This window comes from Budorcas taxicolor, chromosome 3 (assembly GCF_023091745.1).
Source record: "Budorcas taxicolor isolate Tak-1 chromosome 3, Takin1.1, whole genome shotgun sequence".
Taxonomy (NCBI): domain Eukaryota; kingdom Metazoa; phylum Chordata; class Mammalia; order Artiodactyla; family Bovidae; genus Budorcas; species Budorcas taxicolor.
The window spans coordinates 105,473,924-105,486,300 of record NC_068912.1 but is presented as its reverse complement, the minus strand read 5'-3'; the positions used below and the strand labels follow the sequence as shown (position 1 = coordinate 105,486,300).

Genomic DNA, 12,377 nt, shown 5'->3' with positions numbered 1-12,377 from the left:
TCAGTGTTCAGGGAGCTAACCTTATTTTTCTGAAAATACATTGGTATGTGCTCCGTGTTGTTGGTTCAGGTGGTGTCAGTTGGTGTGGTGCTGCCACCTCCTGGGCACAGGGGGTACTACATCCTCATCAGGAGCTGGAACCCTATGGGCCAAACCCAGACAGACTTGGGTCGCTTGAGAAAACACTGAGGTCAAGGAGATGACTTAGTCAAGTCATGGACTTTGCTGGCACTTCTTCCTCTTTCCCACCTCCTTCTGACCTCCTGCAGCCTGACTAGCTGCTCTGCTCCCCTGAAGCGGCTCTGGCAAAGCCAGTTTTCACTTTCTGGTTAATAAACTGAACAGCCTCTTTTCGGCCTTCATTTCACCTGACTTCTTAGCAGCATTCGACACTGCTGACCACACCTGCTTCAGGAAACGTCGCCCTCGGCCTTCGGGACACTTCTGCCTGCGCTCCTGCTACCTGCCCAGCTGTTTCTTCTCCGTCTCCGTCCCTCCCTTCCCTTTAGGGTCTGTGTTCTGTCCTCGGCCACTTTCTTCGATTACTCGCCATTATCATCCCTATGGCAACCATGGATACGCTAGTAACTCAAGAACAGGTGTTTGTTCTCCGTCTAGACCTCACTACTGAGGGCGTGGCCCATTTACCTGGGCCTCCTCCACCTGGATGTCAACCCGGGATGACCCCATATGTCCATCCTGACCTTATCCCACTCTCCCAGTTTGGTCCTCCTCCTGGATACCCCCTCAGGGAAGACCCACCCTGTCCTCCATCCACACTCTTGAGAGTCATCTCTGGCTCTTCTCTTTCCTGTAGCCTCCACTTCAACAGGCCATTCTTAGGACTGCAGGTTGTCCCTGATATCCGTCCTCACCTTCTTCCTTAGTGGGAGAACTTTCAAATTCTATTTAGACATATGGGTCCCCCAAAACAAAGATATTTCACATTGTAAAGTGATTATACTCTAATAAATAAACAAAAATTTTAAAAAGACCACATTTCCGATGCTCTCTTGAGGTCAGGTATGAGCAGCTTCCAGAATATGCCCTTCTCCTTCTCTTGTCTTCTCCTTTCTGGCTGGAATGTTGATACAGTGGCTAGGGCAGCCTTTTTGGACCATGAGATCTGACTCAAAAATGACAAAGCAATAAGGTAGAAGCTCGGATATTGACAATATTATAACCACAGTAATCTTGAGACACCTATCTTGTTCATTTCATTTAAGCTGTTCTTATTGTGCCTCCCACACTTAATCCGAAATAACCAAGGTATAAAGTCCATTCAATAAGAGTGTTTGTTTATACCAGACGTTGTGTTTCATGCTTTTTCAAACCAAATCTCCCTTAAGGCTTGAGACTTCTTTCCTTACCCCTGCTCCCTCCTACCCTGCCTTGCCACCACTCGTCCTAGGGCCCTTATCCCTCCCTGAATCAGTGTGACCATATTCTCAGCCTTCTCCATTTTCCCAGTGTGCCCCTCTCAAATCCATTCTGTGCTCATCAGTGATCTTCCCAAAGCAACAATCTTGCTCTTTTCCCATTCTGCTCATAAAATCCATGACTCCCCATTACCAACAGGATCAAGTTCAAGCTCCTCAGCCTGTCACTCAAGGGTCATTCCTGTTTGACTCTTACCTGCTTGAAGTAGATCCCTTGCTGCTCTGAGCACTACCCTGCATGGTGACTACACTGGACTTGTTCCCTTTCCCAGTCAAGTCCTATTCATTCATGCCACTTGGCCATTGCACAGATTGTCATCTTCCCTGGAATTTCTTCCTTTCACGTGATCAAATCCAAATTCTACCCCAACTCATCAACCACATGAGCACCTAGTATGTTACAAACCTTGGTAAGTGTTTTCACATTAGCAATCTGAGAGTAAGTCCCATTATTATCCCCATTTTACAGATAAGGAAACTGAGACTCAAAGAAGGGAAGTGAGTTACCCAGGATTCACATGCCCAGTGATGACTGACCTGATAACTCAGTTCTCTTTATATAGGACCCAGGTCTCCTACATCTCCCCCTCCCCCACCAAGTGCCATGGGGCCGAGGAGACTTGAGTTCGCAATTGAGAACTGTTGAGAAGTGGTTCTCAACTATTGAGAGCGGTTCTCAAATGTTTTCAACTGTTGAGAAATGTTTCTCAACTGAGCCACTTGCCATGGTAGAAACTGTTGGTTGCCCACCAAAATCCATCCTCCCCATCTTCCAGAGTAACTGAGTTGCTGGTGAACACATGTTTGTCAGCTAGAAGTCATATTTCCCAGTCTCTCCTGCAGCCAAAGGTGATCACATGAATAAATCCTCGTCAAAAGAATCTTCAAATATTTGCTGTGCTCACCTCCTTACCATCTTCCTCCTGAGAGCTGGGCATGGCCCAGCTTCCACTTCACAGACAAAGAGCAAAAACAAAAAACAGAAAGAAAGCGAGCTTGGACTTTGAGCTGCCATCACACTTGTGGAGGTTGGGGTCAGGTAAGGCAGAGAAACAAGAAGGAAGCAATCTGGGTCTAAATGACTGGGTGGCACTAGGAGGAAATATTTTCTGCTTTTTAAGCCACATAAAAAATTTCCCCTTTGTAAAAGAAGCTGAACCAACACTTAAATATCTCTTACTACGTACACCATCTGAAGTCCATTAAATATTTTAACTCAATAAATGACTAGCTTGTGGTAGTAGGCAAGTCATTTCAGCTCTGTGAGCCTCTGCTTCCTCACCTCTATGCGACCTGAAATAATAAAGTCAGATCCCCATGAGAGGCAGGTGAGATATTCTGCGTCAGCACTGGGTGACCTAACCAGCAGACAGCTCATGTGGTTAGGGCACTAGCTGCAAATTTGAATGATTTTGATTTGAAGAAAAGGAAGAGGAGGAGATAAAGCATTGCTGTTTCAAAATAGTCATGGAAAATAGAAGAACTTTGGGGGATTCCTTACACTAATTTTACAGCCACTTAGGGAACTATTTGCAGTGGCTGTTGCAATTTTATCTGCTCATCTCTCCTGATTCAGTAATTCCCCTTCGAGGAAGCCACTGTACAGAGATGTTCCCATAAGTGTTCCAGGGTAGGTATACAAGGATGCTCCTTGTAGCATTATCTGTAACAGTGAAAACTTGGAAACAAGCTAAATCTCCATCAGTTAGGGTCTGGGGTTAATGGGTTATGCAAAGTGCAGTCATTAAAAAGAAGGAGTCAATAAAAAAAAGTTACTGACATGGAAGATTTCCAAAATATGTTAAATAAAAAAAAATCCAATGATAGAAAACATAATTCCATTTTTGTGAGAAAGTGATGCATATTATGTATATAACATGTAACACAATGTACACATTATACATGTCTGGAGGGGGAAGTCGGGGGAGGTCTTTGACTTTTGACTTTACATTTTCTAAATTGTTTTTAAAGTATTTTGCCTCTAGCATGCATTATTTTTGACTAGAGACAATGTATTTGTTTTAAAAACAAACAAACAATGATTGGCTCAAGAGTCTCAGATTCCCCAGCCAGCGTAGGTTGGGGTGCCAAGAGAAAGCCCTCTGCATGGATGTGCCAATTTTATGGCGGAACCCTCAGCCAGAGCTGCTTACCAGGAAGAGGCGAAGTCTCTCTGGAGACCACCCTCTAAGCAGCTGTGTAGGTCTCTCTGTCCCCTCCCAGCCACACTCTTGCTTCCTGGTCGCGTATCTGGACTGCACACTTATTCATGTTCAACCCGCTTCCACTCTGCCAAAAAAGAAGCTCTTCCAAATAGCCCTGCCTGTTTCACCACGTGCCTGTCCATCCACTGCACTGGCTGTGTGTGGTTAAGCAGGTTGCTTGACCTCTCTGAGCCTCGGCTGCCTAGAATGAGGCCAGCGGAATAAAATGAAGCCAGTAACTACATCCACCTTCTGGAGTCAAGAGGACTGAAGGAGAGAGTGCCCATCAAGCCTGCTGCCCCATCACAATGCTAGGGGAGCATCACACTTCCTTGCCCTCCTCCTGCAGGCCAGCCTCACTGCCTCCCAGCACCTGTGAGGGAAGAGGGGCGAGGAACATAGTCCTCATTATACAGAGCTTGGAGAGCTCAAATCACACGCCCAGGGTCACGAATTCACGGTTTAGTTGGGACTAGAGCTCAGAGCTCCCAGTGCTAACTCAAACAAAAGCCCTGGCCATCTTTCAGCCTCAGCTCCCAGCTCAGCACTTCACTCCAGCACTTGCTAATATTAATACCCACTTCGAGCCACACAGGGGCTGGAAGTGGGGATGATGAGATCAGGTTCTTGTTCCTGAGAACCTAACAGTCTAGGGGGTAAGATTCACCATCAAACCTGGTATGTGATGAAAGGTGGGAAAGACACTGGGGAGGGCATTTCAGGCCAAGGAAACAGCACAGGCAGAGGTGTGAGGCATAAGGAGCATTGCGTATGGGGAGCTGGGTGGCTGGAGTGGAGGGTCGGGTGGTGGCTGGAGGTCGGCTGAGACAAGCTCTCTGGTCCGTACCCCTATGGTCAGGTTTCCTAGCAACAGCTTCCATCTGAGCCTCTCATGGGGGCAGGCACTTCACCTCAAGTTAGTTCTTTCTCAAAGAGAGCCAATGGTGTCTCCAGTTGACAGATGAGGAGACTGAGCTGAGAGCAGCTTCTGTTACTCCCTCCATCTGCCAGGCCACATAGAGGGCCTTGGGTCTTTACCTGGATGCTCCCTCTGCTTCAGGTTGCTGCACACCTTGCCTTTTCATCACCACCAGCTCTCAGGGTTTCCCAGACCCCAACCTGCTTGGTATCATCTGCCCAGAACCCCCGTGTGTGTGTTTCTGCATTGCACACTCCCAGCTGGCCTGGATCTCAAGTCCCAAAGTGTCTGCCAGTCTCCTCCCTCCAGACCATGACTGTTAACCCCCAGCTCAACCCAACCAGTTAGCGCTGCACTGTTTACAACGTGCTGTTAGAAACCCAGTCTCATTTGAATTGTCGCACACACACACCTCAGAGGCTGGGATTATTCTCCCCATTGTACAGAAGGAGAAACTGAGGCTGAGAGTGGCACCGCGTGACTTCTACATCTCAGGGACACAGAGTAGCAGCCCCAAATCTGAAGCTCTGCTCTTCTTTCCTTCAGGCTTGGGTCTTTGGTCAGCCCCAGCTTGGGGAGGGACAGGGCCCTGAATATATGGGAATGGGCATGCTCACCCCCATCACGTACTGGGGTGTAACTTAGAGGAGGAATTCACTGTCTGAGACCATTTTCTGACGTCAGGAACGGGAATAAAACCACGTAGTGGTGCTATTTGGCACTCCCCAGGGGGCGCTACTGGTAAAGAACCCACCTGCCAACGCAGGAGACATAAGAGACGCAGGTTTGAGCCCTAGGTTGGGAAGATCCCCTGGAAGAGGGCATGGTAACCTACTCCAGTATTCTTACCTAGAGAATCCCATGGACACAGGAGCCAGGCGGGCTACAGTCCATAGCGTCTCAAAGAGTCGGACACGACTGAAGTATTTAGCACACACAGCAGCGGTGCTATCAAGAGGCTTTGTTGTCGTTGTTGTTTAGACGCTAAGTCGTGTTTGACTCTTTGCAATCCCATGGACCAGCCCACCAGGCTCCTCTGTCCATGGGTTTGGGTGATACTTATAGTAGGGGCTAGAAGAGAAAAAGCACCTACTGGGTGCTGTTCGGTCCCACCATGCCTGCTCACAGTAGACACTCAATAAGTTTGACTTAGTCCCCCAGTCAGCAGTAATCCTGACCCAGCACTTTTAACAGCAGGGTGGGATAAAGAGTTAGGCAAGAATGGATTAAGGAATTCAAGAGGATTACACAGTAATCAGCTAAACAGCCTAAGCTTCCTGGGAAAAGACCAGGCTCAGACTGCTCATTTAATTTACTCAATAAATGTCTGCTGGACACTTAGCTGAGCTGGAATGATGCCAGTGGTGATGGTGAGGATGATGATGGTGGCAGCTCTCTATCAAGCATCCACCATGTACCAGGAAGTCGTGTAGAATCTCATCAGATCTACCCTAGAAGCTATATTCCTTAAAAAGAATATTCCCCCCTCTAACAGGGAAGGTGCTAGTCAGGTCTGAGATTAAGCAGACGGAGGCAAACAAGGTGCCCAGAGATAAAGGTAAGGAGGCATTCTTATGACACTGGCCTCACCTAGCTCCCACTCCAGTGCTTGTGGAGGACACTGTGATGGCCTGTCCAGTCCCTGCTTCCATCAGATTTCTCCCTGGGCCCCCAGGAGTGCAGCCAGCAGAGTTTTCCCCAGCAGCTCCCCCAGGGATGGCTCAGCAGGGGAGAGCTGCCCCACCCCACCCACAGCCACACCACTTCCCGGGGCAGCCACATCCCATGACTGATGGTGCGTCCATGCATGCTAAATTGTTTCAGTCGTGTCTGACTCTATGCGACCCTATGGACTGTAGCCTGCCAGGCTCCTCTGTCCATGAGGTTCTCCAGATAAGAATACTGGAAGGGGTTGCCATGTCCTCCTCCAGGAATCTTCTTGACCTAGGGCTTGAACCCGCCTCTCATGTCTCCTGCACTGGTAGGCAGGTTCTTTGATCACTAGTGCCACCTGGGAAGCATGACTGATGGGGGCGGGAGTAAAAAGGATTGGGAGGACTCTGAAGGGCCCTTCAAGCACCAAACCTCCCCGTGGGTTTGGCCCTTGTTGGGTCTGTCATGTAGCTTCCTCTGCTTGCTTCCGTTCTGGACCCTTTCTTCCCTAATAAAATTTTTGCAAGCTAAACACCATCTGAGGGACTTCCCTGGCAGCCCAGTGATTAAGACTTGACATTCCAGTCAAGAGGTATGGGTTCAATCCCTGGTCAAAGAGCTAAGATCCCACATGCCCGCTAGACAAACACACACACACACACACACACACACACACACACACACACACACCCCAGAACATAAACAACAGAAACAATATTGTAACAAATTCAGTAAAGACTTTTTAAACAGCAAAATAAATAAACACCATTGTTTACTGGTGTTTGGCTACTGGGAATTCCAATAAGCAACAGTGTTGGAGTACCTTCTCTTCCTAGCTGGTTACCACACAGCCTGTCTAAACACTAATATATGAAGGCATCCCCAGAAAGCCAGGGCTCAGGGATGATAAACTACAAGCTACACTGTTTTAAACACCTCATGGGAATTTACTAGTTTAATCACTGCAGCTCTATGAGAGAGGTACTATTAGCATCTCCATTTTGTAGATGAGTTTGAGAGAAGTCATACTTGGAAAAAACTACTTGCTAATGAAATCCAGGCAACCAAAAGATGATTCAAACTTCAGCCTAGGGGAACTTGCATATGAAAAAGAAAAAAAAAAAAAAGATGAAATAATGTCTTGCCAGTGCCATGAGTCAGTTCCCAACCCTGAGGGAGCCTGTCTCCCAATCCCAAACAGCCAGTCCTGGTAGGAGAATGAAGTTCACAGGATGGGGGACGGGGGAGGGGGCCATGGGTTATTTTAGGAGGTGGCCCCAGGAAGAGGTGAGAACCACAGGAAGCTGGTTAGATAACTGTAGGTGAATCAAGATTCAGAAGGTCAGACAGCAAGTAGGAGCTGCTTCTGGAAATGGACCCCAAAGCTATCAGACTACAAGCCTCCTGGCAGGAAGGACACTCCATCTTCCCCTCCAGCTGGGAGGGTCAGAATCCTGCAAAGTTATCAGTGATTTGGGGATCCATGTGGTGGGCTGCCCCAGATTTACCTTCTCCTCTGTCCATCTGTCTGCTGTCCAACTTGTCAGCAGTCCCTCTGGGAGGGATAGTGGGTGGGAAATCGCTCAGGAGCTGGACTCCCTCTTCTCCTCTTTCTTAACTCTAGGAAGAGGTGGGTGTTGGGTTTTCACGGTAACCACTTACATACGGCGGGCACTTCAGAGCTGATCTACTGCTTATCATCCCACCCCTGAATCTGCTCCCCACCCACCATGAGGCTTATTGTCTTGTGAAATAGTAGGGCAGGGTTATTAACCCTACTTTATTGGTGGAGAAACTGAGGCTAGACCAGAGCCAGGCCCTTCTATCCCAATCCAGCCCTTTGCTTTGCTTTTATTCTCTGGCCTGGGATCTTGGCCAAAGTAGAGCAAACATTGTCCATTCTCATCTCAGAGCTCAGGCCAGTCCCTGCCTAGAAGCCTCTTTGCCTTCCTCCCTATTCTGTCCCAGAACACCCTTGGTATCTTAGGGAGGGACCTTCATTTTTTTCATCAGACACCTCTGTGGCCCACTCCATGCCTTGGTGACTCCTGAGTTGGTGTTTACAGTGTGTGCTGGGTGAGCTCGGGCTGGAGGGAAAGTTGTGTCAAGCTTGGCGCAAAGGTAAAGTCAACCATGGGACACACGTCACAGCTCTGTGTTACGTCCTGCACAGAGTCTCTGGAACTCATCCTCTCCTCTCCAGCGCCACTGCCCTGTCCTGTCCTGGTCCCCAGCCTCTCCTCTATGCCTTCCATTCCTCTCTTCATCCCTTTCTCCTACACCCTTGAAGCACCTATGGACCTTTCCAGAGAGAGGCAGCAGCGTGACCAGGAACCCGTGCTGGTGGGCAGGACTGAGGCCAAATCTGCCAGGTTTGGGCCAGCCCCACATCCCTGTCTGTAGAACAGCAGCTCTGACTACTTCCCCAATCCCCGTAACTTGAATAGACCTTTCTAGAGACCCCATTCCTTCCCATACAGGCCCTGTACACGTGTGCCCCCCCTGCCTCTGAATGGACTTTCCACTTGCATGCCATTTTCTCCAAGTTCTAAGGATGTACTCATCCTTCAAGGCTCTTCTCACTACATCAAATGTCACCACCTTCCTGAAGCCTGTATTGACCTGACCACTCCTGCCCACCCCCACCCACCACCATCACTACCACCAGCGGAAACCACTCCCTTCTCTGGGTTTGCCTGCTGGGCCGTCCTAGCTAATTCCTAGCCCTCATCCCACTCTTCTGTGCACCAACTCATCCTGACAGCTTTCCAGGCCTGTTACCCCTACCACTCCTGCTTGGACCGTGACTCCTTGAGGCATGGCTATTGTTGTGGAGTAGTCATTATTATCATGTCTTGACTGCTGCCTAGGGGTCTGGCCCTGTGCTAAAGGTCTCACATTGCATGTGAGCCTCACCGCCGCCTAAGATGGGGACCATCTGTATCTGTCTCTGAGGAAATAGCTTCAGAAATCTGAATGGATGGCATCACGAACAAGAGAGTCCCAGTTCAAAACCAGAGCCTGGACCCTCAGGTTACCCTCTGGCCTCCATGCTGAGTGAACAGTGAAGGCAGTACCCCTAAGCTCCACCTCCCCCATCCCTCCCAGAAGCAGGGAGTCCACCTTCAGTTACCTTGCCACCCGGTGGTGGCGGCAGCCTCTGCCTTCCAGCTTATGACAGAACCATTGCACAACTCACAGATATCTTCGAGAAACTGTCAGTTTCCTCTCCCGGCCACTGCCAGGGCCTGTGGCCTCCATCTCACCCAGGACCCCTAGCAGCCTCAGGACTCTAGAAGCCAAATATAGTTGGAGTGATGAGGAAATAAAAACGCCAGACTGGAAAGTGACCCAGTTTTATTTTGGTGTTGGAGGCCAGATGGGGCATTGCTCCACTCCACAGGCGTGAGGGCTGGACCATCTGCCCTTCCCCAGGGCGGAGTGCCCAGTGACCTCAGGGCCCAGGCCGCAGGGCTGGGGACCCGGCGGGTGGGTGGCTCCAGGGACCCAATGACGACAGTGGGCTTCACAAGGAGAGGGGGAATCAGGCAGAGGCCTGGGTTGGCTCAGATTGGGGGCTGGGGCCGGGGAGAGTCCTAGAGGAGAGGATACAGAATCTAAGAACTGGGAGTCCGAAAAGGGGATTCCTTCCCGCTTCATTTTACCGCTGAGGCTCCGGGTCAGAGAGATGAACTCAAATTGTCATCCTGCAGGAGGCAGGGCCTGGAGTGAGGCCAGGCGTCCCAGGCCGGCGTCGGCTCGGTGCACTCACCGCGGCCTCCACCCTCACGGAGGGTGCGTGCCGGGCCCAGACGCTGGGGGCGGAGTCCGGCAGGCAGGCTGGGCCCCTTCTCTCCAGCAGGCCCGGCAGGCGCCTGGCCTCGCTCAGCAGCTCACCGAGCCGGCGGGCGGCGCCGACCCCAAGTCCGAGAAGCAGTCGAACTCGCTCTGGCCCAGGAAGAGCTCGGGCAAATCGCGCACGCGGTGCAGCCCGAGCTCCAGCTCCAGCGACGTCAGCGCCTCCTCGTCGATGAGTTCGGCGTCCATGCCGCCCAGGGCGTGCGCCGGCGGCTGCAGTGGCGGGGCCGGGGCTCCCGGTGCGGGCTGCGGGCCTGAGGGGCCTCCTGGGGCGCCGGGGGGCATGGTGGCGCGTCCTGGGTACAGCGTCGCCACGGGCTGCAGGTGCGCGTTGCCGGCCGCCGGCGGTGGCACAGCCGGGAAGGGCTGGAAGGTGGGCGACGGCCCGAAGGCCCCGTAAGCCACGGTCCCCTGTGGAGGCGGCGGCGGGCCCAGCGGAGCCCCCCGCGGCCGCAACCCGCTGTCCAGGCCTGGGCTCGAGTACGGCTGCAGCGTCCGGAGCGCGTGAGGGCCGTGGGCGGGCGCGGCGGGCGGCGGCCTCGGCACCAGGCTGTAGCCCTCGGCGAGCATCAGGTGGTCAGCCATGACGGAGGTCCGGCTGCCGGCGGCGGACCGATGGTCAGCGCGCGCGTCCCCCGGTCCCGGCCAGCTGTTCCTCTGCGGCGAGCGATACGAGCCTCGTGCTCTCTCCGCAGCCCAGCCGGGCAAGGGAAAACCGAGGCCGGCCCTGGTTCCTGCGCAACCCAGTATACACAGAACTCAGAGCTCTTGTCCACCCCAGCTATGGGCAGCAAAGACCCTGCACACCTACACAGTCGCGCTGCTAGACCTCTGCGCCGCGCCCCCGGACTCGGCGCCCTCTTAAAGTCGGAGGCGGGGCTGATCCGCCCCCAGGTGCTCATTGGCTGGATGAGTCCCTTCTGGGCGGGCCACGCCGCACCTCCGGGAGGCCTCAGCCCCGCCCCTGTCAGAGATTCGCCCTTTGGACCTCAGGCCACGCCTTCGGCTTTGAGTTCTGTCTTGGGAGCAGGGCGTTTGGCACTTTTCAAATGATCGTCAGCTCTGGGTGCTCTACTTCCAGTCTTGCGCCTGGCTGGGGCCAAGCTTGAATGGACCAGAAGGTGGGGTGGGAGGGCTAGAGGTTTAGACCCCCCAGAACTTCAGTATCACAAGCCCAACCTCTTACCCTCTTAATTTTCCAGATTAAGAGAACTGCCAAGTCTCAGTGGCTGGAGAGGGTTTCCTAGGAATGCACAGCAAAGCCTTGACAGAAGCGAACCTCGAACCCAGGCTTTTTAACTGCCACCTCTGCACACAGCACGAGTGCCTTAGTGGAGCAGGGCCCCGGGGAAGATTAGTTGCCCCTCCCCATAATCCCAGGAGAGTCAATTGCTCTTCCCCTCTCTCCCACTCACTTGTCTGTGGAAGCATGTACTGAGTTGTTATTAAAGTAATTTATAGGCATGTCTTCTGAAGGACTTGTTTAGCTTCGTGTCCTCAGCACTTGGCCGAGAGCCTGGCGCAGAGCAGGTTTTCAGTAAAAGTTGGGTGAATGAACAAATGATCAAATGAATTGCCACTGGTTCCTCTGAGCTTGTTTTTTTCCTCTGTAAAACGGGGATAACGACAGCACCAATCCCACTGAGATGTGGTTAGGGTTAAATGAGGTCATGTGTGCAGAGTGCACAATGCCCAGCAAAATGCGTGGTGCATACTAGGTAGCTTGAAAATGTGCCTCAAATGAATGAAAGGCTGGATTTACCTTTGTCCCTAGAGGTAAATCCCTGGTGATCTTCTGGGATGTTGTATCTTTCCTTGGTAACAATAGTTTTACTTGGGGTTTAGTCACTAAGTCATGTCCCACTCTTTGTGACCCCATGGACTACAGCACACCAGGCTTCCCTGTCCTTCACTATCTCCTGAAGTTTGCTCAAACTCATGCCCATTGAGTCTGTGATGCCATCCAATCATCTCATCCTCTGTTGACCCCTTCTTTTCTGCCCTCAATCTTTCCCAGCATGAGGGTCTTGTCTGAAGAGTTGGCTCTTCACGTCAGGTGGGCAAAGTGTTGGAGCTTCGGCTTCAGCATCAGTCCTTCCAATGAATATTCAGGGTTGGTTTCCTTCAGGATTGACTGGTTTATTCTCCTTGCAGTCCAAGGGACTCTCAAGAGTCTTCTCCAGCACCACAATTTGAAAACTTGGCCTTCTTTATGGTCCAACTCTCACATCCATATATGACTACTGGAAAAATCATAGCTTTGACTATACGGATTTCTGTCAGCAAGGTGATGTCCCTGCTTTT

General features: G+C 51.5%; 1 protein-coding gene across 1 annotated transcript; it reads right to left on the bottom strand.

The window, feature by feature from the left end:
* Positions 1-9,572: 9,572 nt before the first annotated feature.
* Positions 9,573-10,892, bottom strand: CITED4 (Cbp/p300 interacting transactivator with Glu/Asp rich carboxy-terminal domain 4). Its single transcript, XM_052637745.1, has one exon. It carries the CDS (start codon positions 10,656-10,658, stop codon positions 10,101-10,103), a length of 558 nt encoding a protein of 185 aa, XP_052493705.1. The 5' UTR covers positions 10,659-10,892; the 3' UTR covers positions 9,573-10,100.
* Positions 10,893-12,377: the final 1,485 nt, after the last annotated feature.

Excerpts from the sequence above, each read along its gene's own strand:
- CITED4 (XM_052637745.1), bottom strand. The coding sequence starts at position 10,658 with ATGGCTGACCACCTGATGCTCGCCGAGGGCTACAGCCTGGTGCCGAGG.